Source organism: Drosophila grimshawi, unplaced genomic scaffold (assembly GCF_018153295.1).
Source record: "Drosophila grimshawi isolate 15287-2541.00 unplaced genomic scaffold, ASM1815329v1 contig_311, whole genome shotgun sequence".
Classification (NCBI taxonomy): domain Eukaryota; kingdom Metazoa; phylum Arthropoda; class Insecta; order Diptera; family Drosophilidae; genus Drosophila; species Drosophila grimshawi.
In genome coordinates, this window is record NW_025063098.1 from 15066584 (window position 1) to 15092565 (window position 25982).

General features: G+C 37.7%; 1 protein-coding gene across 12 annotated transcripts; it reads right to left on the minus strand.

Moving 5' to 3' along the window:
* Positions 1-741: 741 nt before the first annotated feature.
* Positions 742-21707, minus strand: LOC6567642 (low-density lipoprotein receptor). 12 transcript variants are annotated; one of them, XM_043214884.1, is made up of 12 exons: positions 18647-20058; positions 13815-13955; positions 8397-8516; positions 8199-8315; positions 7396-7518; positions 6184-6410; positions 4089-5489; positions 3818-4016; positions 3555-3722; positions 1829-1962; positions 1357-1515; positions 742-1278 (listed from the first exon to the last, which is right to left on the minus strand). In XM_043214884.1, the coding sequence occupies exons 1-12, from the start codon at positions 19068-19070 to the stop codon at positions 1246-1248; spliced, it is 3246 nt and encodes a 1081-aa protein (XP_043070819.1). In that variant the 5' UTR covers positions 19071-20058; the 3' UTR covers positions 742-1245. The 12 variants fall into 12 exon arrangements, with proteins under 12 accessions (XP_043070819.1, XP_043070811.1, XP_043070813.1 ...); XM_043214876.1 differs by lacking the exon at positions 8199-8315 and having other exon boundaries at positions 18647-19253; positions 19960-20008; XM_043214878.1 differs by lacking the exon at positions 7396-7518 and having other exon boundaries at positions 18647-19253; positions 19960-20007.
* Positions 21708-25982: the final 4275 nt, after the last annotated feature.

A 25982-nucleotide genomic window follows, 5' to 3' on the forward strand; every position in this document is an offset into this window, starting at 1 on the left:
ATCCATGGCACTAACTCACATTTGGAGGTGTGAACGTGGATTGGTCGCAAGCTGTGGTAGCTTGGCTGCGGCGCTGACCGATAGCAATGAATTTAATTGTCAAGCTGTTCGCTGAAATTGAAATTTGTTCTTGGCATAGGTCAAAGACCATGACATGCATATGCTAATTGAATTGGCGATCATAGCTAAATTGCTGAAATAAATGCATGTTTTGAAACTACCTGAGCCGACATAATATATTTAAATTAAGCATGACATTTATAATAGGAAATTAAATTTATCTAATGCCAAACTTTTTAAAATAAAGTTTTATATTTCTTGCTTAGCTAGTTCTGTTTTTACAATTGCGAAAATGTGTTAATAATTACTAAAATAAATATATATAGTGAGAAAAATTCAAACATAAATCTATTTATAGATATTTCTAGTTTTCGCATATGTTTAGCTGTGATAAACTATCTATTTCAACTGACGTAGCATCTGAATAATTCATTTTAATTTGAATGGCATTGCCTTTCAATCGAACTTGTTGGATCTTTGACATGTTTGGCAATTCTAATGGGATTTAACACCCAACGAACCCCCGAATAATTAATTCTAGACAAATTCCAGTCCAATCCCAAAGTTTAAAAAATCAAAGAAGCATCCGGTTAAGAACCTGTTAGCTTAAGAAAATGCTGAAATATGCTCAGAATGATATTTGGGTAACTAAACAATTAATACAAAACACACACACATATGTATATATATATCTGTATTTATTTAATCATCTTTACTCGGAAACATATGTACACTTAACAATAGTATGTAATAATATTGATAATCATAAACGATCTGCACTTTAAACAGAAATAAAGTTTCAACGTTTTTATTTATTTTATTTATTTTTTTTTTGTTTCTCTAATTATTAAGGATAAATTTATAATTTCTTTGCTGTTTTTAAAATTAAGTAATGCACACTTACAGCTATATACAGTTTGGAACTATGTAAATTATCTTTAGAGTTTCATTTAGTTAGTTTAGTTTACTTTAATTTAGTTTTAAGTTAGAACTCTGCGACGTATTTTGTACAACATCCTTTAAGGATTCTCTTTCTCTTCATTTATCTGTTTTTCAAAATGACCCGCTGTTAAAATAATTTTAAAATAATTTACACATACGAGTTGCTCAGTCTTTAGGCGTGTCTGCTGCGGGTTTGCTTTCTCTGCTAGAGCTCATTGATTAGATACAGAAACCCAAGAAGCTCTAATACGACGATATGCCTATGACGGGTGAGTACTACGGATAAGAAGAAAAAGGTTTTTTGTTTTTGTATTTGTTTTTGGGATAAGTTTAGTTTGGAGTTGTGATAGTTACCTCCTCATCCATGACGCTGGTGTGATCGTAGATGCGTGCGGGTAGATTCTTGCGTAGGCTAAAATGATCCTCAGTTGTGGTCTTGCGATAAATCGGATTCTCAAAGTTCATGGAATTGATGCGTCGCTTGCTACAGTAGCGATAGCCAATGAGCAGCAGCTAAAAAAAAAAATTGTTATTATTGTAAACAAAAGCAATTCTCGGAGTAGGCTACAAATTGAAAGCGATCTGGTCTACAAATATCTGTACTCATCGAATATTATCCATTTTCTATTTTTGGTTTTCTCTAAATTTCGATTAACTGTTAAGATTTTGCTTGTCTAAGAAAAATCAGTTATTTTTCAATTGTTTTTCTACTTTTAATTTCAATTACCACGAATTTTACTGATTCAAACCATTTAGATATTTTTGCGGTTCAACTATGGATTTTGTAACTCAAATTGAAATAATGGCTACGAATTTGATAACTTACCACCGATAGAAGCACCGCAAAGCCGCTGAGACTGGCAATTACGACCAGCGCTATGAAGCCAGAGTCCGGCTGAGGGCTGGGCGCTGTGGTTTGATCGATGTGCGTTTGGTTCTTCACGGGACGCCGTTCGGCAACTGTGGATTGAGGAGTGCAAGCGGAATGGCATTAAGTAGAAATCATGTAAATCACATAAGAAAACAGCAGACAAATGGACAAAAGCGCCAGATGCGACAGACATAAAAAGCACAACAATAAAAAACGCGCAAATGGAATAAGAAAACGAATGCAAAAGCTGAAAAAGAAAATATATAAAAAAAATGGTGTGTAATGTGCGGAGTTTATTTTTATTTTGGGTGGCTGTTCGGGATGGGGTGCACTTGGGACACAACCAACCAAAAATCTTCACTCGAATCCTCCATCCCACACCGCAGCAAAAGAATTTTCAATCAAATCGTTCAAAGTGCGCATTTAGGCGCAAATAAACACTTAAACGCGCTCGCGCCTTTGATGGCTAAACTTTTATGCCAAACAGGAACGAGCAACGGAGATCTGAATGGAATCACGGGAGGAAGGATGGGCGGAGGGGTTGCGGAGCACGACGTGACACAGCGGGTAACTTAAATGGCGTAGGATGCGTAATGACATCGTTAACGCGCGCCGTTTAATGGATTCGGCTTCTGATACGGATTCGGATTCAGATTCAGATTCAGATTCAAGTTGAGTTTTGCAGCGCATCTTAAATCAAGTCAAAACAGCATGCGACATCAGCTCGAATTTCGCTTTAAAGAGCGCAAAGCAACAAACCCCAGATGAATCAGTCGACACGGCGCCATATTAACCTCATACTTTGCGGTTGGCTTGGTTTAGTGTCTGGCGAGTGGGTCGGCTCGGTTCGCTTCGGTTGGGTTGGGTGGCTGAAAGGGTGTCTTGTCTTTTCTGTAGTACTCGTATCGGTTGCAACGTTAACAGCACACACCCCCACCTACACACCCCTTGTGCTGCCTACTTGCGGTTGGGCTGTGAGTGTTGCAAGTGGCTCTCGCTGGCGTTTATGAAACTGTCAAGCCTGGCTGGCGCTGAGGAGGTTGCCTTTTGATGATGATTAATGTGAGCCATGACAAAGCAAATGTTATGCCGGCATGGCAAATGAAGTGCTTGGCTAGAAAACACCAAATACCAAATACACATGCAACACAGAACCACCAACACCATCACCATGGGAATTGCGACGCAGCCGAGCTGTTGAGCTGTCGAGCTGTCGAGCTGTGGCAACATCTCAGTGCATTGGCTTAAAATTCGTGTGATTAATTTAATTCGCTTTGAGCTTTAGCTTTTGATCCTAATACTAACTAATGATAGATGCATACACATTTCACTCAAAATGCAACAATAAGAGTTAAGGCAAAATGAACTGAACGCGACTGCTGATTAATGGTGTTCAAATGGCATGAACATCGCTGGGACTCTAGTCACATTCCTCAGCAATAACTGTAATATATTCAAACTACCCATATTCATATTCAGATTTCATTTTTTAGCTACCAATTTGCGTAGAGCGTATTTTACTTTCAGCGCAATAAAGTTGGCTTTGAGTTTTTAAGGGAAACCATTTTTTGCAATTGCATTGCCAAATTGAATTTCTGCCCCGTTACTTAAGAACTAACACATACACATATGGACATACAAATAAGGACATGAACACAAAGAGGGTAAGGAACTAGTATACCCAAATCTTCATGAGTCTGTGGCAATCGGAGGGGTAAGGAAATTGCCTGATTAGTATCGGTTAGTATATGGCCAAGATTATCATTAAAGGTGACAACTCGCTGTTTCGGTTTCGGTTTTGTCTTAAATCTGTGAGCACGCGGCGGCTTGGTAACAACTCTAAAAGTGGCTGCATTCGATAACATGCCAGGTTAATAAAGGTTAAATAAAAGTGTTAATAAGGATAGCATGCAAAAGAAAGGAAAATAACTCGGAGCTACTTACGATCTTCGACGCACATGAGACCATCGGCCATGAGCTTGAGGCCCGTGGGACAGGCGCAGGAGATGCGAGGACTGCGCTCATTGATGCGCGGCGCCGGCAGGCAAAGATGTGAGCAGTGACCATTAACCGATTGGCAGTGATTAATGCCATCGGGCTGGCGATACGGATGATACACATGAATGACCATGGGATGTTGGAGCTGTGAGCGAGTAGAAAATGTAATAAGCATATATATATAAGGATCATCCTCTTTATGTTTAAGTTTACCCACCATATGCACAGCTGTGATGGGCTCCACATCCTCCCCTGTGAACTTGTTGGCCTTGAAGACTGTCTGCTTGTCCCAGTCGGTCCAGTAGATGTAGTCCTCGAAGGTGCTTATCGAGAAGGGATGTCGCAAGTACTCCGTGGAGTACAATATTTGTCTGCGCTGTGAGCCATCGTAGTTGGCCGAGGAGATGACATTCAGCTTGCCATCCACCCAGTAGATGCGCTTCCTCACCAGATCTAGAGTGATGCCATTGGGCCACTTCACATCATAGTTGATAATTGTGGTGCGATGGGAGCCATCCATGCCGGCGCGTTCGATGCGTGGGGACGCTCCCCAGTCCGACCAGTACATCCACCCCTCAATGGGATCCAGGGCAATGGAGCGTGGTATGTCCAGTGAATCCTCGATCAGCACTTTGCCCATATTGCCATCGAAGTTGGTCAGCTCGATGGTGCACTTGTGCGTGTCCGTGTAATAGACATGGTTGTAGATCCAGTCCACTGCGAGGCCATCCGACGTAACAGAGGATTGCTTCAGCACCACGGTCTTCTCGTTGCCCTCATCGATGGGCGCCTTGTAGATGCTCTGCGTGGTCACATCGCTCCAGAAGATCATGCCCGTGCGGAACACAAAGTCCAGCGCCGTCGCTGACTTTGTGTTATTCACAATCGATGTCATCTCCATGTGATCCAGCGCAATCTTGCGTATATCATGACGACGTGCCAGGAGCAACGAGGCGTGTCCTTCGGTTGCCTTGCAGCGTGTGTGATTCCGAGGATCTCGCATGTAGCCCGCCTCACACTCGCACTTGAAGCCGCCCACTTCATTCACACAGATCTGGGAGCAGACACCTGGTTGCTCGCACTCATTGACATCGAGACAGGTGCGATTGTCACCTGATAGTTTGTATCCCTGGTGACAATCGCAGCTGTAACCCACCAGGTGGTCCACACATCGATGCATGCAGTTGCCATTTTTGATAGCACACTCATTCTGGCCACATTTGCCAGCCGGCTCATCCTCGCCATCGGGGCAATCCTTGCGTTTGTCACAGACTTTCGATAGGGGAATACATTGTCCGCCTCCACAATCAAATTGGCTAGTGGCATTGCAGCCCTTGGAGTGGGCTGACAACTGACAATCCCGCTCATCGCTGCCATCGGCACAGTCCGCCTGTCCGTTGCAGGTGAGGTGTCCGGCAATGCAGCTGCGATCGCCGCATTGGAACTGATCCGGTCTGCAGGTGATGTTCTTGCAGCTGGAGGCATGCTCGTCATCGCCGTCGGGGCAGTCGCGATCTCCGTCGCAAAGCCAGCTGTGGTGCAGGCAGGTAATGCGATCCTTGCACTGATACTCATGTGCCAGGCAGGGCGTCACCAGCTTTGTGGCATTTGCGCAGGACTGCAGGAGTGGTGGTTTTGATGAGGGGGAAAGAAGTCGGATGAAAAGTTTGTCGAAGTTGCTTGTTAGAAGTTTGTGTTGAAAGTTTTCGTTGCATACTTTTAGTTGCTTACACACAAAATTATGTGCACCCAGCACCCACCGCCTCCGTAACCCACTCCTCGCTCAGGGTCCTGAAGTCCCTTTCAACCAAAATGCAATTTTATGCGTACTACGCGTTGACAACAAAAGCTGCCAAAGCTGAGTTATGTGCAACTTGGCGGTAATTTATATGTCAGCCGTATTTTTGCCTACACGCACACAAAGTGAGTGGGCATTTTCGACTAGGAGTTACCCTGCAAGCGACTATGAACTGCCCAAATATATATTTATTGCTGTGTAAATTTCAGTGCTTATAAATTGCATTTATATCAAAAATCTAGGCTGCAAATTGAATATTTTTCAAGTTTAAATTTATTTAGTTAAATAATAATAATAAATAAAAGTTAAAGTTTATTATTATCTACTAGATCAGCAATAAATATATATTTTATACCCATTTGTTATACCCACTCTTAAATTAAACGCTTGCAGGGTAAAGGAAGTTAGTGTGCTGGCAGCAGTAACTACAAACATTTTCCCACACACATACAAAATGTTAATTTATGGGACAAGCTTTTCGGTTGAAAAGCCCCGTTCCGTGCTGGCTACGTACCCGCTCGTCGGATGCATCCTGACAATCCGGATCGCCATCGCAGACCCATCGCTTGGCGATGCAGGCTCCGTTGGTGCAAGTGTGCTCGGCGACGGGGTCGCAGGGCAGGACGGGGCACTCACGCTCATCGCTGCCATCGCCACAGTCATCATCGTGATCGCAGACCCAGCGCCGCTGGATGCAGCGTCCGTTGCCGCAGGTAAACTCATCGGAGCGGCATGTCTGGTCTGTGGAACGGAGTGCAGGACAATGGATTAGCGAGTGCCAGCCCATAATAATACAAAAAAAGCTGTCAGCAATGGCCCAGCTCCAAAAGAGCGATATGAACCAATGGGAAATGAAGTATAAAGCGGAGTCAGTTGATGAATGCATGGGGCAAGTAAGTTAGCAAAGGAAAATAATGGGTACACTAATAGCGAGTCTGCGGCACAAACCAATAAAATGCAGATGCAGTGATGGCTTAACAAAAGAGAGCTAAAGATTCAAGCATCAAAGTAAGATTTTAATAAATAACTGGATTTAAATTTGTAAAAAGCGGCAGGAACTGAAAAGGAAACTTATTAAAACAATTTAAAACTCTACTCTAAAACCTATTGTTGATGTATACAAATATATATGTATTTGAGCTATTTCACTAAGTTCAACAAAAACTGAAACTAATACTGCAAGAATCCCTTTAAAAATGTTGCCATTAATTTTTATGTGGTTGCCCTCAATAATTAAAATTTCTTGGATAAATATTGTTGCTGTTGCTAAAATCAAATTACATTTTTGGATGAACAATTTTTGTAAAATCATATAAAATATTGAAAAATTGATGAAAAGCTTTCTATGGTAATTTGGTAGCTTAAAATCAAAATTTTTAACGAAAAACTTTTAATTGATGATGAAATATCGAAAGACACTCAATCCCTTGATAATCTAATAAGCAACCAGTTTTCCATGAACATATACAAAAAATATATACACAATTTAATTGGTTTCCGGATACAAATATAAAAGTATATGTATATATGAGGAAACAAGGAATATTTGTGAAAGAAATAAATATATGCATCGCCACAGAAAAATAAAAAGAATTAGGGGAAATAGTTACAACTACAAAGAAAATAAATTCTGTAAATTCATCAACTCTATTTGTTTAGAATATAATCTTGGGCAAGGCTAATTGAATTAAAATTGAACTTTCACTACAACTCAAGAGTTGCTTACTGCAATTGTGCTCATCGGAGCCATCGCTGCAATCCTTGCTCTGATCACACATCCAGGCTAAAGGGACGCACTCGCCTTCGCCACTCTTGCAGCTGTACTCATCCGGCGAACAGGTGCGTGCCTCTAAGATTTAGTTGAAGGACATTTAGACGAGACAGGACGAGACGATAGATAAGGAGAGAGAGAGAGAGAGAGAGAGAGAGAGTTTGGTGTTTCAGTGAAGGATTCCTAACTGCAGCTAATAAATTTCCAGTTGGGGCCATATTAAATACATTTATTTTCAGCTGAAGGAGCAGATGGCCCCTTTTGCTTTTCATTGTGTGTGGCCAGCAAGCTATTACATAATGCCGCAGAGAAAGCCAAGGCCAAGGATGGGTGTTAGTATGTATGTGTGTGTGTGTGTGTGTGTGTGTGAAGTGGGCGTGTGTAAGTGGGTGTGTGAATGCGCGTGTTATGGGTTAAGCACTTTATGCGCTGTTGCCAACGCGTCGTATGCGTGTTGCTCGCCTTCTTTGTTAGTGTGAGTGTGTGTGTGTGTGTGAATGTGTGCATGTGTGTGGGTGTGTGTGTGTGGGGGTGTGTGCAAGGGTCATGTGTTTATGAATATACTCGAATGCAACGATGCTCAAACGACTTGATTAAACTGCAAATGGGTGGCAAACACACACAAATTGTTTTAGAAATTATGCGCAACACTTTATTAAAATGTTAAGCGAGAGAGCGAGAGAGACAGACAGCAGTGAGTTATATGCGTAATTGTTTTTTTTTATGGTTGTTGTTGTTGTTGTCTCGTTTATTCTTACTGCATTGCGCCTCATCGGACTTGTCGCGACAGTCGTTGCTGCCATCGCAGAGCCAATTGCGGGGTATACACTGATCGACGGTCTTGCACTTGAACTCATTGTTGGGACAGGCATTCACTATATATCAATATGGCATTTTTATATATATTATATGTCTAGCTTGCATAGGCTATAGCCGTGATTATGATTTCCACTTACTGCACAAGGCACTGGCCTCATCGGAGCCATCGGAGCAGTCGTTCTCCTGATCGCAGCGCCATTTGTTCGGTATGCAGTTGCCGTTGGTGCAGCGAAAATGGTCCGTTGAGCAAGTGGCCTCTGTAAAAATAGTGAGAGAGATATTTATAGAGTCATAAAAACCACATAAATCCATAGTCAAACAAGAGTTCTTTCATCTGTGCACAATCATATTTGGCATGTTTTTTGTTTTTATGTGTCCGCCCATCATCCTGGCCTCAGAACCCGTGTCAAAAAACCAAACCAGTCAGATCTTTTTGTTATTTTTCAGTTGTATTTATAAGTGTGTGTGAGTGTGTGTGTGTGTGTATATGTGTGCGGGTGTGTGTGTTTATCTACAAGCACTTGAGCACGTGCTGTGCAAAGAAAATACTGTGCCACAACAAAAATGTGTATAAACATAAATAAATCGTTGCACACGCGGCGAGCGCTGAATTTCCAATGGCTTTTCAATGCCCCCGCGCAGGGTCAACAAATGTTTGCTTTTAACAACTTAGTTTGCTATGCTGGTTATGTGCATTAAATATTCGATTTAACCACATATTGTATGTGGCTTAAAGCACAACAAACAATAAGCTTACAAGTTTATGTGAATTCAACAAAATTTCTAAATAGTAATAAATACTTATTTATTCCATGCTCCATGTTTGTCCTAAGCATATCCTTATTTCTGAGAGCACCACCTGTTTGCTATGGTTTTGCCAAAGTGCTTGGGGCTCATTTTTAAAAATATTCCGCTAAAAACTGAAACTTTTAGCTAAGCCCATTCGATAAACGCTACATCCTCAACGCATAAATCACATTAATTTTAATCAGTTTTAATGCGATATAGAACATTTCTAAGGGGGTTGGCAGTCACAAGTTGCCATATCAATAACATTTTATATGATTACTTTTTTAAACTTTTTATGGGCGGCACAACTCTCCGGTCCGATGCTTCAGTGCCTGGCTCAGTACGCAGTCAAATGAAATGTACCATGAAAAAGCACAAAAACTTGTGTTTTACATGAGTCTTTTTTGTAGCAAATAAAGGAACAAAAAACCAATGTGCGCCAATATTTGTAGAAAACAATAATAAAAAAGAACAACAAATACAAATACGAGCTTTCGACCGTTGAACAATAAAAAATGGTCACATGTGCAACCCAGCAAACACTTTCAAATGCTCCATTTCATAATATTGCTGAGGGTATTTCAGTTCTCAAAATTATTGTGTAATGCTTTGGGTCTATTGTTGGTAAGAATTACACTTAAAGTAATAACACTCGAATGGCTACAAGCAAATATTTTGTGTTTAGAAAATTAATTTTATTAAATTCGATACGGAGGCGAATTCAGTAAATGAATATAAGTATTTAATTTAATGTTACTGCTAGGGTATTGCAACATTATCCAATTCTAAATTAGGGATTTTTTTTTACTGTTTTTGATTCATTTATTTATTTGATTTTTTTGTTGTATAAACAACGTTTGCCAATGCCCGCAGCTGGATTCGATTTCTTTTTATGTAGCTCGTATTTGACATTTTGTTGTTGCTATTTTGTGCCATAGATACATTGTATGTATGTATTTATTTGTATATATTGGTTAGATACATTGTATGTATGTATTTATTTGTATATATTGGTTTACGTACACAGCATCTATGTTAACTCAGCCCCGCGGACAAATTGCTGCGCATTTCTCTGGAGTTTTTGGGGTTTTCATTAAATTTGATTTCACATTGGGTCGCAATTAAAAATAAAATCAAAGTGTTTGTTGTTATTGGCAAAAGAGGCATTTAAAAAAAATTTAAGTGCAGTCATTGATTGCATTTACGCATGTTGCAATTGATTAAAGTGTGAGGCAAATTGCCAACTGAATTTCTGCATAATTTGAACATTTTTTCCACGTTTTTTATTTTCTTGCTTTTCATTTGTTAACTATGTTTAAACGGCTTTTCAGTTGATTAAAAAACTTTGGCCTTTAGTACCAGAGTCCTGGCAATTTGTATGCAAATGTCAGGCGACGTGTACAAAATATTCTGTTGCATGCAACGCGGCGCAGTCAAACCAGAAGACAGAGCGGTGTGAGGCGTGTGATTTATGTGTGCTGCATAAGTACATCAGGATCGGAATTTTGGGCTTGTTGAATTCGAGTTTAAAGGTGTCGCTGGTAGGTTTTACGGTTGCAAAAACAAGTTGAGCTGTAAATTGTTTCCAACTTGTTGAGAAGCAACAACTATAATGACTTAAGTGAGTGTGCTTGTTTCGTAAGCATTTGAATAGTTTGTTGAAACTGAGCTACACAAAAAATTAACGCCAAGGAGAAAATAAAAAGTTGTTGATGACAGAAGCTAAATAAGAAAGTGTTGTAGACTTAAATAAATAACATCTGAACTTATACACCATTTCTTAAGTCAAAAGGGGCTATATAAAATGATTAGCTATACATAATATGACATTGATTTTAGTCAGTTTCAAAGCTGACTAATTACTATGCTTAGTATTAGATTATAATAATTTCTGTTAAGTATTTGAAATATTCTTCAAGCATACCGTGTTGAGTAACCAAAGCGCCCAAACTGTGGCTTTGTGTGTGCAGCAAACTGGTCACAAATAATAAACACCAAATGTGCCCCATATTGAATCAAATTGTCCGAAAGCTGTGAGTGCTTTATTTGAATAAACGAATTATTAATTTAGATTATTTATTAGATTTTTTTTTGTTGATTTTTTTGTTATTTTCACTTGTCACTTAGATATGTCCTCGAAATGCGTGTGAAGTCAATTTCCATGATGTCCGCTCGATTGTAGCGGAGCAGCCAAGTTGCACAAATTGATTGCATAATTTCCGTTGCGGCCAAAAGTGCCAGGCATAATTTTCAAGTTCATTATGGTCAACAGCAATAGGAAGGTCAACAACAACAACAACAACAACCACATAATAACAAACAACTGTCAAAAGTCAACGAAATGAATATCTATGGGGGATAACCAAGGCAGGAGGCTAGGAGTTGGGAGGAGGGGAGTGAGTGGTTAGATAAATGACTGGCAGGCAAACGCCGCCGACAACATTTAGCAATTTCTGTAGGAAATTGAGGAAACACATTTAATGTGGGCAAAACTAAATGATAAATGATAAGTGCAAAACGGCCAAATCAGACGGCAAGTCTGAATTCCAAAATAGCCAGGCCCACAAAATGACACAGATGGACATTGCCGATTACTCCTGACAACGGCAACTTCACAACAAAACCTGCCACAAACCAGGCAAAAAAATAAAAATAAAAACCAAAAAAAAGGACATAAAAAAGGAAAAATTTGAAAAGAACGCACAAAACACACAAATTTCTATAGCATATCTTTGGGGTAAGCTTTTGGGGTTCCTTGTCCTTGTGCTGGCATTTTGTCAAAAACACTTTGCATAACTTCAAAGGACAGCCAGAACGCTCAACTGACATTTGTGCTCCACTACGGCATTTCGAGGACATATTAATATCTTCTTTTTTTTTTATTTCGGGCAATTTATGAATGCGAACTTTTCATTCGTCCTGTGAAAACTTTTCCATTTGGCACACTTTTTTCTTACTACACTTCCTCTTACTTTTTGCACTGTTTCTGTTTTGTTTCTAGTTCTGCTCGCCTTCAATTTTCTATATGTAAGATTCGATTTGAACACTCAACGCGTATTTTGGGTGGGATTTTCAGCTCGCACCGTCCGTTTGCTTGAAGAGTTCGCCGCCAACTGAGTGGACAGCTGCGGAGTGGCAATCCTTAAAAACAAGTGCCAAGAGTTGCTCTGCAGCATCTCTGAAGCTTTCACTCAAAATAGCCAGCAGCTGGCGGAGCGATTCGCGTGCAAAATGAGCTCAAACTCGACTGAGTTTTATCTTTGGCTCATTCATGAGCCTCTCAGCTTTTGTTGTGAGTGTCAAAGTTGAGCGACTGGTTGGTGGCTCTGTGTTTGTTGAGCGTCTATGATAATGTTGTGGAGCGTTTGTGTTTAGTTGAAGCCTAATTTGGTAATGATCCGAAAACGATTGAGCCAAAAGAGCTTAAGGACTTATGCTCATTACGAATACAAAAGCATTAACATTTCAGGCAGACTTTCAAAACATTAATAATTATTGGCTGGCATATATGGTTGAAGATGGTTTCACTGTGAATTATTAATACATGTGTGTCAAATTTAATGGTTTACTTATTATTATTTAGATAACAGCCTACCACATAAATACTGTCTTGTAATCTATCATTTTTAATTCACAAATTTTAAATGGCAAGCATCTCTTCAGAATATTAAAAATAAATTATTCATATATATATATATATATATATGTGTGTATGTATTTATATATTTAATATTTCATTGCAACTTTAAATTTGAATAATTTAATAATTATTTTTACGGTCATTGTTTTTTTTTAAATTTAATTTTACTTTATTTATTTAAAAGATAATTGCTAATACAATTTTGTTTATTTTTGATTGCATCATTCGATTGTTTGAATGCATCTTAGTAAATATAAATATGTAAGCAAGTCTGAGAAGATAAAGGATGTTAATTTCATATCATTAAGAGTTTGACCTTATACAATGTTGTATTCTTATTTCTGAAATTTCGTATTCCATTGCTGGCATCTTTTTTTGCACATTTTATATTGCTACATCAATTCCGTTTTAAGAAAAAGTTGAGCTACTGGTTTTTGTTACCTCCCGGGGCTCATTATCAATTTCACCGCTGGAAATGTGCCCTTCAGCAGAGATTGCATAAAAATTACGTTATGCTCAGCAGCAGCAGCAGCAACAATAATGTATATATATAAAAAAAATCAACTGCATTGTGCGCATTTTCATGAAGAGAGTTGCTCGCTTTTTTATTTTTTTGTAATTTTGTATTTTTTCCCGTTTTCTCGCCCGTTTTACTTTACATTGTTGTATGGGTTTTTGGTGGCTGGCACAAATATTGTGAGATAAAATAAAGCAGACGACCTCACACAGTTTCCTTTTATGTCGAACGGCGACGCAAAAGAGTCTCGTGCGACGAATTTGCGCATTGATAAATTTTAAGCTGATGCAACAAAGTTGCATGCCGCAGTCAGCAAAATTGCGTTGCAATTACTGCTAAGCGCCAATGTTGAGCGACTTGATGAGCGCCTTGGCAGAGATATGGTCAGCACCAAACCCTCCACACTCTCTCCCTCCCCCTCCCCCTCCCACTCCCCTCATCAGCGACCACCCCTCCTTTTGCGCCATACGTGCCAAATGTGGCAAACTAGTTTCGCTCTTTGATTGATATCCAACGGCGAGCTTCACTCATTCTGACGGACACCAGTGTAAGGGTCATTTTAGCGAGGCGCCGAAAAGCATGCAACATGCAATTTTGGGTCAAACTTACCGCGAAATTTGCACTCCTCGACCTGCTCATCACTGTGATCTTTACAATCGGCCTCGCCATCGCAAACGAATCGTATCGGAATACAATCTCCGTTCTGACACTGAAATTGCTTCTCATCGCACTTGGCATACAGGGATTGAGCTGAAATGAGACACAGATGGGAAAATGGAAAGTGTAAACAAATGATTAAAGCTAATTATGTTTTTTGCAGTTTAGTGAATTTTCAGCTTAAGCTGCTAAAAGTTTTCTCATTAAAAAAAAATTGAAAATTAAAATGAGAACAAACCGAACCAAAAAGAAAAAAATAAAAATAAAAATAAACAAAACAGACAAAGTGCCATTCTGGATGTGGCACAAAAGCCCAAATTGATTAGGGCTTAAAACTTCAAAACAATCAAGAGCAGACACGCGAGCTTGTTCAAATCATTTGCATACACACACAAGCCCACACACACAGACACACACACACAGAGAGACACATAGACAATGTGTGTGGCAGCTCACTCTGTCATGGGCTTTTTAATCAACAAAAATGCCAACGACAACAACGACAACAACAAAAAAGTGGCACAAAACTTTTGCAGCTTGACAATTTCCCATCTTTGGCAACAACATGTGGTTTCTTCTAGGTAGCATATAGACAGATACACCAACACACACACACACACACACACACACACAGACACACACACTCATCCATACATATTATAATAGCAGTGAAACAACAGCCCGAAACTGTCAACAGCTCTTGATACATCATAGAAAATGTGACAAGCGCAAAAAAGTTATGGATTGCCAATGTCCTATGTAAACAACCGGACAAACACATACACCCATACACCCATACACACACACACATATAAGACACACAGACACACTCTGCATTGGTGCCTCTTTGACTTTGATAAGGGTTTTCTGGTCAGCGTTGTCGCTGTACTTGACAGCTGTTTCCCATCGTTTGCAACCCGATAATAATTATTCGATTTAATCAAAACTTATGCATACATATTTAACAAGCGCAATTTGTTGTAATTTTATTTAATAACAATAACAACAACATTGTTTCAAGTTGTGGCAGACAACAAAAACATTTTAGCAAGTGCCATCAATCAATAAGGTCAAATCAATTGCTGCCTGAGAATTGTTTTCAATGATGAATGATTGTAAATAAACAAAACAGAAATCATCATTTCTTTTATACATTTACAATATTTTTTGATATTTATCATAAATGAGTTATTTGTAATGAATACTCGCAGTTGAAATTTTAATCAAATATTACTATTTTTGTGAAGAAAATTATGTGAGCTAATATAATATTATTACGAAAATTACAGCTGATAATGTTAATAAAATATCTTACTATTTCATAGATGAAAATTATATAGATGCATTAATAATTATTTTGTTCACTTTGTCGAACACAGCTAGCCAATATATCTTGTGGTCTCTTTGCTGTGGCTCTCAACATTTCCTATTAAATTTTCAATTTACGATGAGTTTACATATTTACGATGTAAATACATAGATTTTGAATAGGGCAGTAGAATAAAATCTGAAAGTCCAACAATTTTTTGTAAAACCAGACATGTCCGCAAAAATAGAATGCGAATTAATTAAGCAACTATTTGGCGGACTTCATGCTTTCTGTTGAAACTTGTTTACAGCAATCAACTGATTGACTGATTGATCGAAGTATTGATCCGATCAACTTCACAATTATTATAAAATCAGGCATGTACGTAAACATGAAGTTCGTATTAATAACACTATTTGGCGAATCGATTGACGCAAAAAATCTGATTTACTTAGTCGAAATATTGATTCGATCAACTTAATCGACGACACACGAAACAAAACAAATAACAATTGCGCATTGAACTTAGCTCGACTACGATATACCCTCAACACAGCTATTAAATATATTATCTTTTTAATTTGCAAATTTCACTTCAACTATTTACTCATCTATTTTGGACTATAACTGGAATGATTCTTATCCGAACTTGATCAAATTCAGTTGATCAATAATATGTCAACCTTTCACTTCAATTGCTATCGGAGGCACACTTATATATTAAATTAGAAGTCTCTTATAGTCTCTGAGATCTGTATACGCATACAGACGACTTGGCTGTTGACCCTGATCAAGAATATATATACATTACGGGATAGGAGCTGCTTCCTTCGCCTGACTGTCACATACTTTTGCAGAAAACCATTATACCCCTTTTCACAGATTCGTCATGGGTTCTGGGTGTAATAATTATCTTTAGTTATTGTTTTAATAATATATATTTTTTGATATGCCGCATAGGCGCAGCTAGACGCCTGTGCTTATCTGCAGTCGCACGACCAGGCCAGACGGTTCAAGATAAAAGCAGCAATAAATAATTTATACGGCTACCAATGTTAAGCAAATATATAAACGCAATGCGATTGCTTAGCATAAAATGTGATATCGATAACTTGCATGTCTGCGTGCGATTAATAGGTCGCGCGTAAGGTGCTGGGAACATTGATTGTAATCAGCTTCGGGTGCTAATTAAAATTAATTTATGCTAATGTGCTGCTTATAGCTGTCGCAAGCAACATTCCAAGTTCAGTGTCAATTAAATTAAAGCGATTTTTGGATGAATAGTTGGCAATATATATGTCAGTCAAATGAAGTGGGCTTTGATTGAAATTATCAGATGCACAGAGAGCCCAAGCAATCAGAGCAGATTAATTGAGAAATGTTGTTGTTTTTCTAATTGTTGCACACAAAAACAAAACAATTAAAGGCGGCAGCGTCATGTTCCTGAATTATACAAGTCGTCAACAACTAGCAACAACGAACACGCCCACTATTCATAAATGTTGTTGTTGACTGCAAAACTAGTTGAATATACTAGAAAATCTTCTGGCACTGTGCATAAATTAAGACCGAAATAAAATGGCATGAACAAAATAAATGAGCTAACAAATAAAAAAAATCAACTTGCACACACAACTTGTAAATCAAAAAGAGCAAAAATAAAAAAGCAAGAAATATATATACGTAGATTATATATATATATATATATATGTATATATTTGTATTCTATGGCGACCTTGCACATGTTCATTTATGTGACAGCCATCTAACAGAAGCTTTACACAAAACGAATAAGCAATAAATCAGCGTGTAAAGAGTGAAACACAAAGTATGAAACATAATTCACAAAAAGAAGGTAAAGCAAAGCGATATAAAAATACATTTTAGGGGCTCGTCTGATCATAACTCAGGTAATGCGTATACTGCGAGTCTTTGTAGTTAAATTTAAGATTGAGAATACACTGCAAGAATCGATGATTCAGTTCGAAGACATTGGCTGACCCATTTAGAGATCGCTTTATATACTTGGTATATATTCGTGCTGACGTTCAATATAAGAAGACATCTCTCAGATGCGCCATTTGGATAGCATCTTATTTGTGAGCACAAAGTCCAAAATGCAGATAGCAAAGTACAAAATTCAAATCTCCTTTTTTTTTGTTATATTTTTAAGCTAAAAATAAAATGCTGTTGTTTTTTTGCGTGTTTAAAATTGAAATTGACGTAAAGAAAATAAATTCTTTTCGAGTACGTCAACTCAACAATTCAAAAATAAAATACTTGTTTTTACAATTTTATTTGAAAAATTTTATCTACATCTGGTTATAGGTAGTCTACTTCCCGAAATCAAAGTATAACTAGGCCATTCTGACGACCTTCTACGGAACCAAATCGAACTGATTGAACGGAAATATTCAATTGGCAAATCGCTGCGAAAAAAAAAACATTATAAAAACAAATCATAAAATTGGCGACTTCGATAAGATAATCTGACTTCAATAAATTTACTGGCAGTTGGTTTGATTTAAAGAAATTTACGACCAGAATATCCCCAAGGTAATCGCCAATGTCGTAAAGACTCGACTTAATGCGACGCCAATCAATCTTATCAATCACAGACAAATACGCAGTCCGTCGACAAATCAAACGAAATGCAAATTCGGCGAAAGATTGTACAAAGAAAAGTTGTCAATGAAATTTTGAGTAACGTGTCAACTGTTGACTGAATAATCTTGATTTTGAAGTTGTGAGGCAGTTTTAAGCTTCGCATGTGTTTAGTATTTATAATGTTATACATATAATATATTAAAAATGTTAATTCGGCAAAGGTTTCGAAAGTAGTTAGCCACTTTCAAGCTATTTGCTTTAGATATGTTTTTCGGTCAAGTGTTTCTATTACTTTTGAATATACTCTCAACGAGATTTAAAATGTATCGAAGTACATAAAAAATGTATATATATAAATTATAAAAAATAAAAAGGAGGTCACTAAACAATAAAAAATAGCTTATAAATATGTATGTCTGACTATAATATATATTCATATAAATGTTATATGTTAAATGAATTATGATATGCAAAATATATTCATATTTGCAAAGATTCGGTTCAAACGAGTGGTTTTATCTGAATATTTAAAAAAAAAAAACTTTAACAGCATCAAATATGTTTTATATATAAATAGCTTAGCTAAAAGTATTAATTAATATATATAAATTTAATTTGGACTATAGCAAGTATATATATATGCTTAGTTGTGCCTGAGACAGCAAAGCCTTTCTGTTTTTTGTTAGTTTTGTTTAGATGTAAGTTAGTTCAGCTGGGCTTATTGCAACTGAATGCGATCTAAAATTAGCACAGTCTGGTTAAAAGCACACTGCACTGCCCCCTGAACCGCGTCTCCCACCCAAATAATCACCTTCTCTCCCACCCAGTTGCAAGCCGAGTGGGTTTGCTTTTAGCCTGTTTGTCTTACCTATGCCTAGCGGCGTGCCGATCTTGCCAGATACGTTGAGGAACTTGAAGCCCAGGTTTAGGATGCCTTTGCCATCGAGATGTTTGGTCAATGTGGCGCCACCTGCCGCTATCAGCTGATGTTGATTATGCGTTAAATTGGGCAGCGCTATTGTGGGCGTGGCCGTGCAACATTTACTCAGTGTCAGCATTAATGTCAGCAGCAGAAGGTTCGCATTGGCGCAAATGCAGCTGAACAGCTGTTGAGCGCGTCGCTGGCAGCTGTTGTTGTCGCTGTTGTTGTTGTTGTTGTGGCCAGTTGTTGTTGTTATTGTTGATGTTGCCTTTGTTGCACTTGTTGTTGTTGTTGTTGTTTTTATTAATGTTGTTCTTGTTGTTGTTGTGCTATCACTTAGACTGCTCGTAGAGCGTAACTCTATGGCCATGGTATGAACTTTGTCTAGTTATGCACTTTTTTTGCTATTCCGGTTGCACGTTCTCTTCCTGTCTATTTTGTATTTTTTATTGTTTTTTGTATTATGCTTGGTGCTTTAGTTTTTCCAAGCTGTCAGTTTTGTCTATTTGCTTGCACTTTCAATTTCAATGGGTTCTCGACATGCTCAAGGGCTCTATGTGAATAGAAAGCCAATCGTTTAATAAACTATCAGGAAGCAGTGGATCTGCTGACATTATCTAATCACTCAGACGGCGTCTGCGCTGCTTTTTTTTTGTCAAATTAAACGAACGGCAACATTGAAAATTGTTGCCAAAATAAATACACACACACACACATAAAACACACACATGCACACCCAGACAAAAGCGAGTCACTAAAAACGGCCGAGAAGATCCGAAAAGCCAAAACGACGACAATCGTCTGAAATGCAACAAAAACATCATACGCAAACTGGTTAAACAAATCGTATGATCCGGCACACACGCACACACACACACACCCAGGCACACACAACAGGTCGGTTCGCCGCAAAGACTGCCAAATGCCCAGGCATAACGTAAGTTGAAACAACAGAAGAGAAGGTGAAAACAAAAACACAAAATGCTATCTGTTGACGTAGCAAATTATTCAAATTGTTTTGCGGACCACAAGCGAAGATTTTACTAGCTATCTCATTTTAATTAATTAAAAAAAAAGATGTACAATTTTTTGGTGGCACACGTTGTCCGACCACCTATTGATAAAAAAAAGAACCGCATCGATTGGCTTATCAAAAAGAAAACAAAAACAAAAACAAATTTTAGCGCGCATGTCGCAGAATTTCCATTTGCACGTGAGGTATTTGTTGTTATTGTTGTTGTTGTTGCTGCTATATTTACACTTTGTAATGTATTTGTTCTATTTCGATAGATTGTTTTCAGCTTTTGGTTTTGGCCACAAAAAACGCAGCTGCCTCGTGCAATGCGCGTTTTTCAACTGATTTCGTTTTGAGAATTCGCCAGCACATTTAAGCGAATTGTCATCCAAACTGCCTTGAAGACAACCAGCGACGAGCACCCCCCGCGATCGCCCAGTCTAGCTGATTGTGAGCGCAAAGTTGCTCAAATTGAACTTATATTTATATATATATCTGTATATATGTATATATTTATTTGAGATACCTTCAGATCGGCTTATCACAGCGCCAGCAATCTCACCTCAAATGAACGAAAGGTGCTTTGGTTTTTTCTAAGCACACGATAGCTATCTCTCTCTCTCTCTCTCTCTCTCTCTCTCTCTCTCTCTCTCTCTCTCTCTCTATCTCTGCTTTTGTCTCTCTTTCTGTCTGTTTGGCGATGCTTTCGTTTGCTCTTCTCAGATCATTTTCTTCAGCACAGCTCTTAAGTGCGGTGAGTTTTGCGGCAGAGGTGAATTCGACTCAGCACCAAACTTGTTGATGAATTAAAAAAATATTGGTGAGGCTGCTTTAGAATTGGTTCACAGCTATTGCTGATAACCTCAAAAGCGAGCGTGGGAATAACTAAATGGGTGAATTACAAGAAGAAAAGAAAACATTTGACACATTTTAATCAAAAGAATTTCAATTTGGGCTCTTCCCAAAATAATCTTCTATTTCTGTAACAGAACGCGTAATTAATAAGACTTTATTTCTGAAAGCAGCTGGTCGCTTATCATCTTATGAATGAAGTGCTGATAGTAAATTGAAAGTCGATGGAATGAATCACTTAAATGCTTTCATGCCGTTAACTTAATGGAAAATTTAAAAGTAAGAATCATCTTCAAATAAAGGAAGAGAAAGGAAATATCGATATTTGCTATGAAAGAGACTTCTCTTTTGAGTTACTTGTTAAAAAATCTTGTTTAAGATTAAGATTAGACTAAGAATAATAATAGATTAGGATAAGTTTTAAGGTATTAATAAATTATACATTAAACTAACGAGAAAATAAAAAACATTTTCTGTTTTGTGAAATAACTGATTATTTTAAGGTAATTTTTATTAAGCAAGTAGCTTAAGTTGTATTCTAGGAAAGGAACGCATATTATTATATTGATTAAAATACCTGTATTGTATTTGTATTTGATTAATCTTTTAATCAATTTGAAAAACATGTTTATAGTTTGCTTAAAAAAAACTAATATATGAAATGATTCGAATTTTGAGTGGACACTTAATAAAAATTTGCAATTTTATCTATAAGTATGGGCAGATATCAATCCATTGTTTATATTGCGCAGAAGACATTTGCTTGAAGGGCTTCAAGTCAATAACCTAAACGATCGTACAATCATTTGTTTTTTTACCAACCTTGAGAGAGCCACGAGCCAAAACAAAGCACTACAAAAATTAATTTCAGCACATGAAAATCACTTAAATGCATTGTAAACGATAAGCAACCAAATATGAAAAGACCGTCGCTAACAGAATACTATAAATGGATATAAAAATTGATCAAACGCGTTTCTAATCGTCTTTTATCCAATTCGCAAAAATAATATTTTAATTAATTGGCAAAAACCGAAAGACGTCAGTCTGATAAGTTTATAGCTAAGATATAGTAGCAGCTAGTAACGTGAATTCCCGATTGAATAATTGCAGGTGCGATGCCCGACAAAGACCGACGCGAACTGAAAGCGTTACCTGGAAATTATTTGCATTTCGCCTTCCCATTGATAGACAACTTAAAACTACATACTCAAATGTGACGCAGGCTGACTGATAAGCGTTAAGTTAAGTGCCACAGTTTGAGCAGTTGAAATGCAGACAAAAGGATTACCAACGATTATTATAACGATTATCGTCATCGGTTCGGCGCATTGTCATCGTCAGCGTTGTCAGCATCGACATCGTCATCGTCATCGTCATCGTTGTCATCGTTATTGCCATCATCTGCATTTGTCAAGCACTTGAAGTGCATAATTTATGATTTACGTGTGTAAATCATTTGTGAAGCACCCGCAAGCAGAGTTTCGTGTTTGCCGTTGACAGATGCCCATCCCCATCCCCATCTTGCTCCATTCATTCCTGTCACTGTTTAGTTTTCAATTTGCTGGCGTTTCTAATTGCAGGCGTTAAAAATCGCTGGCAAATCGCGCTCAACAATATTAATGAAGCACTTAACTGCAGTTTATCGCTGCGGGCGTGTGTTCAAGTTTGTCATCCGCCTCCCCATTCAATTTACCGTTGTTCGAGTGGACCCGGCTTTTGAATGGGCTTTGTGACAGCCATTGAGGTTTATCGCTGCCTTCCATATGACATCTATCTGTGCGCAGCCAGAGAGAGAGAGAGAGATGGAGAGAGATAGAGAGAACAGGAGAGGGATAGAGATATAGAACCTGAAATTGGTAATGCACTCGTAGTGAACACTTCTGTATAGACATAAACGAAAGTTACCTCATTGGGAATTTTACTAATACACTTAGAAAAGAAATCGTTTTGAATTTTAGAAAAACGCCTTAGTTTTTGGCTACATGGCAACTCACCTAATTATTCAGAAAGTACATTTTGAAAAATAAGATTTTTACTTTTCTTAAATCCAGGGTACAGTTTTCTAAAGTGTAGAGAAAATATGCCTAATTTCCCGGGCATTGTATTTTATATGTCTACATAGAATTCTTATATTAGATTTATTTGTAATTTTACAATTCATATCGAGTTTTTTTTTAGTGTACTGTTTTCGTTAGTTGAGTGCCTGCTGATTTATAGAAATGTGTTGCTCAACTCTTAAAATATTTCAAATGCAGTTGCTTGAGCGTGAAAGTAATCTATAATGGGGTTAGTCATCAGCGAAGTTTTCAGTTCAATACCTCAATACTTATCTGACATTGACACTAAGGAACGTAAATAAAAGTGTTTTAATTGGGTTGAAGAGAATGCATTGACCTTTGCAAAATATCCATATATGAACTCTACAAGCCAGTTCCACAATTGTATTGATTATCGAAACAATATTATTTTCGGTCTCTGATAATAAATTGTCAAGCTTAAGATCGCAAAAATCTTTCGCCCAAGCAGATAAGCAACCAATCAAATATTTTATTTACTTTTTACAAATCATATCGATTATTATGCATTTTAGGCCGATTTTTTGAAAACACTTTCCGAATATTTTCATAAGTTTGCATTCATTAAAAATTGAAGTTACTGATTTAGTTTAGTTTATCTAAACATATTTTTAAGTTTAACTATCTAGCGATAGATAATAAAAAATGAATTAATAAATTAAATTATTTTAATAATACACATTAATTCAATCCATTTTGTTAATTTATATTCCGTTAACTCTCGATTGTTGGGAATAATTACACAAATTATTCAGCAATAGCAATTTTATATTACATTTTGATTATGTAATACTGATCTTCACTTGATTTATTTGTATTTATTTCATGCTTTTTGGCTTTTACTTTAATTTTATCAACAAGCTTATTTAAGAAAACACACACATGTTAATCAGTTTTATTCACAGGTTAAATTATTAATTTTATTTTATTATTTTATATTCTTTTCTTTCCGTGTTCAACAACAACAACATTAAAAATATCAACAACAGCAACCACACCAACACCCACAGAATGTGATCCAATTATAAAGTAATTCCAATTAAAAATGCAGGCGGTACATTGAAGAACCGTTAGACCCACACAAAAATGTGCACGGGCACAAAGCGGAATGTAAACAGCGAATGAATGAATGGAAGCGCCGGCCAAGAAGTAACGGTAAATTTTCACATGTGCCAAAATGACAATAGAAGGCTCCACGACAAAACGCAGCCGACGCCGCCGTCACAGTCGCAGTCGCAGTCGCAGCGCCCTAACAGTTGTGGATGCTGCCACGTTAACAGCGCTGTTAATAGCCATAACAGGGCTTTTTGCGCACCAAAGCAACAACGTAGCGACGTCAACGTCAACGTCGACGGCGCCGTCAGCGTTAACGTTAGCGATATCGCTCATAAACGTCATTCAATGGCTCTATCTGAAACTACAGCAATAAGGCGACTGCCTTGCTCTGTGCTCCTTTGTGTGTTTGTGTGTGTGAGTGTGTGTGTGTGTTTACTGAAGCGTTGCTAAATATGAAAACATAAAAATTAATGTTATATTTATAGTGTGGCAGCCAAAAAGTGTAGCATGAGGCGTTGCTGCGGTCGCTGCAGGGCAACCAAACCAGGCGTTGTATATAGTCTACACAGAGTGCCATAGGCGGGGGAGGGAAAAGGGGAGAGAGGGTTGCAAGATGTAGTTGATTCAAGTGCTGGTATTTGTTTTGCCCCGCTGCTGCTGTTTGCCATCGCTGGTGCTCTGCTTTTGGGGTGTGACACAAACCCAAAAGGGGTTGCGGCTTTGCCTTGCATGCATTTCAATAAGCAGCAAACCAAATATTTTCTACAATAAATCGCCCTAAATGTAACGCCAATTGTGCACAAAAAAGCAGGGCCAGCACCAGTACCAGCAACAGCAGCAACAACAACTGAAATAGTCCAAAGAAGTAAATTTGATGTGGTCCAGTGTGTTCAGCTAGATGATACCCTGTATACACACACACACACACACACACACACACAAGCATAGGCAGTGTGTATCACCCTTGCGAAAAGTAAACGTTTTCATTAAGTGAAATATGCTTTGCAGGTTTGCATTTCAACTCTTTGAAAATTCTTTCTATTATTAAGAAATACATTTTTTAGAAATAGAAAAGGTATTTATAGTTTTAAGAATTGTTCTTTTATAATTAATAATTATAGAGATAAACCACAAAAATAAAATTAGTATTATTTTACAAAATTTAAAGCGATTTTTTTAATTGTGCAAGTTATTCTCCAAAAAGATGAATCAATCTCGGTAATTATCAATTATGATCGAGCAAGTTAATAGTCAGCAAAAAGACTTCCTATATAATAAAACAACATTTTATAAAGACAGAGGAAGCCAATTGAAAAGTGCAAAAAATATATTAATTATATTATTTAACATAATTTTATGATACATATTTTTACCACATTTGAATTGCGTACAGAGTATTACAGCAACAAACTTTTGCAATAAACACTGTAACTCAACTGTCGTCTGTGGCAGCCACACACAGCATGCCCCCAAGTGTTCCACATACCGCAGCCACATGCCACGCATGCCGCGCCGCCAGCGGCCAGCAATGGGCAGTGCCGTCGACTGCGGCCAATGCGGCGTATGATGAATTTTTGCCAAAGGTCTGCTTTTAGTTCAACGGTTTCGTGCTGAGATTTTGCTTTAGGCTGTGTGTCTGCTTGTGTTTGTGTGTGCGTACTTGTGTGTGTGTATGTGTGTGTGTGTGTGTGTATGTGTGTGTGTGTGTGTGTATGTGTGTTGCCGAGTTAATTCAGCTGAATTGATTTGCTAAGTTTTTGCTCTAAATAAATACGTGTAAAATAAAGGATGATAAACTTGGAGTTGACGCACACAAAGTTGTGATCTAAGGCAGATTATGATTTAAATTGAAATTTACAGCATTATTTATATTAAATAAAATAACTGACTTATTTGTTTATTATTTATTTTATTTCTGGTATTTTATCTTCATCGGTGCTGCACACATTTGATTGCAAAGTGTTTGACAATTGTAAATATTTGTTTACAGTTTGCAATTGGAAAAGCAATTAGGAAAACAAATTTAAAAGCCGAATCTAAGATGGAAAATTATGCAAATTATATTCCCGCCTACACACGGAAAGGGTGTGCGCAAGTCGTGCACTTCCACTGGCTTTGCTGCTTAAGTTTGTGTCAATATTAAGTACCTTAGCAAGTGTTTTATAATAAATGGTGAATTAGCTTTTGTCAACACACAATAAACAAAATACGCCGACGGCTTAAGGACGGGCCATTAATCAACGCATTCTGAATGCGCCCCAAGGCCAAGGCATGAAATATT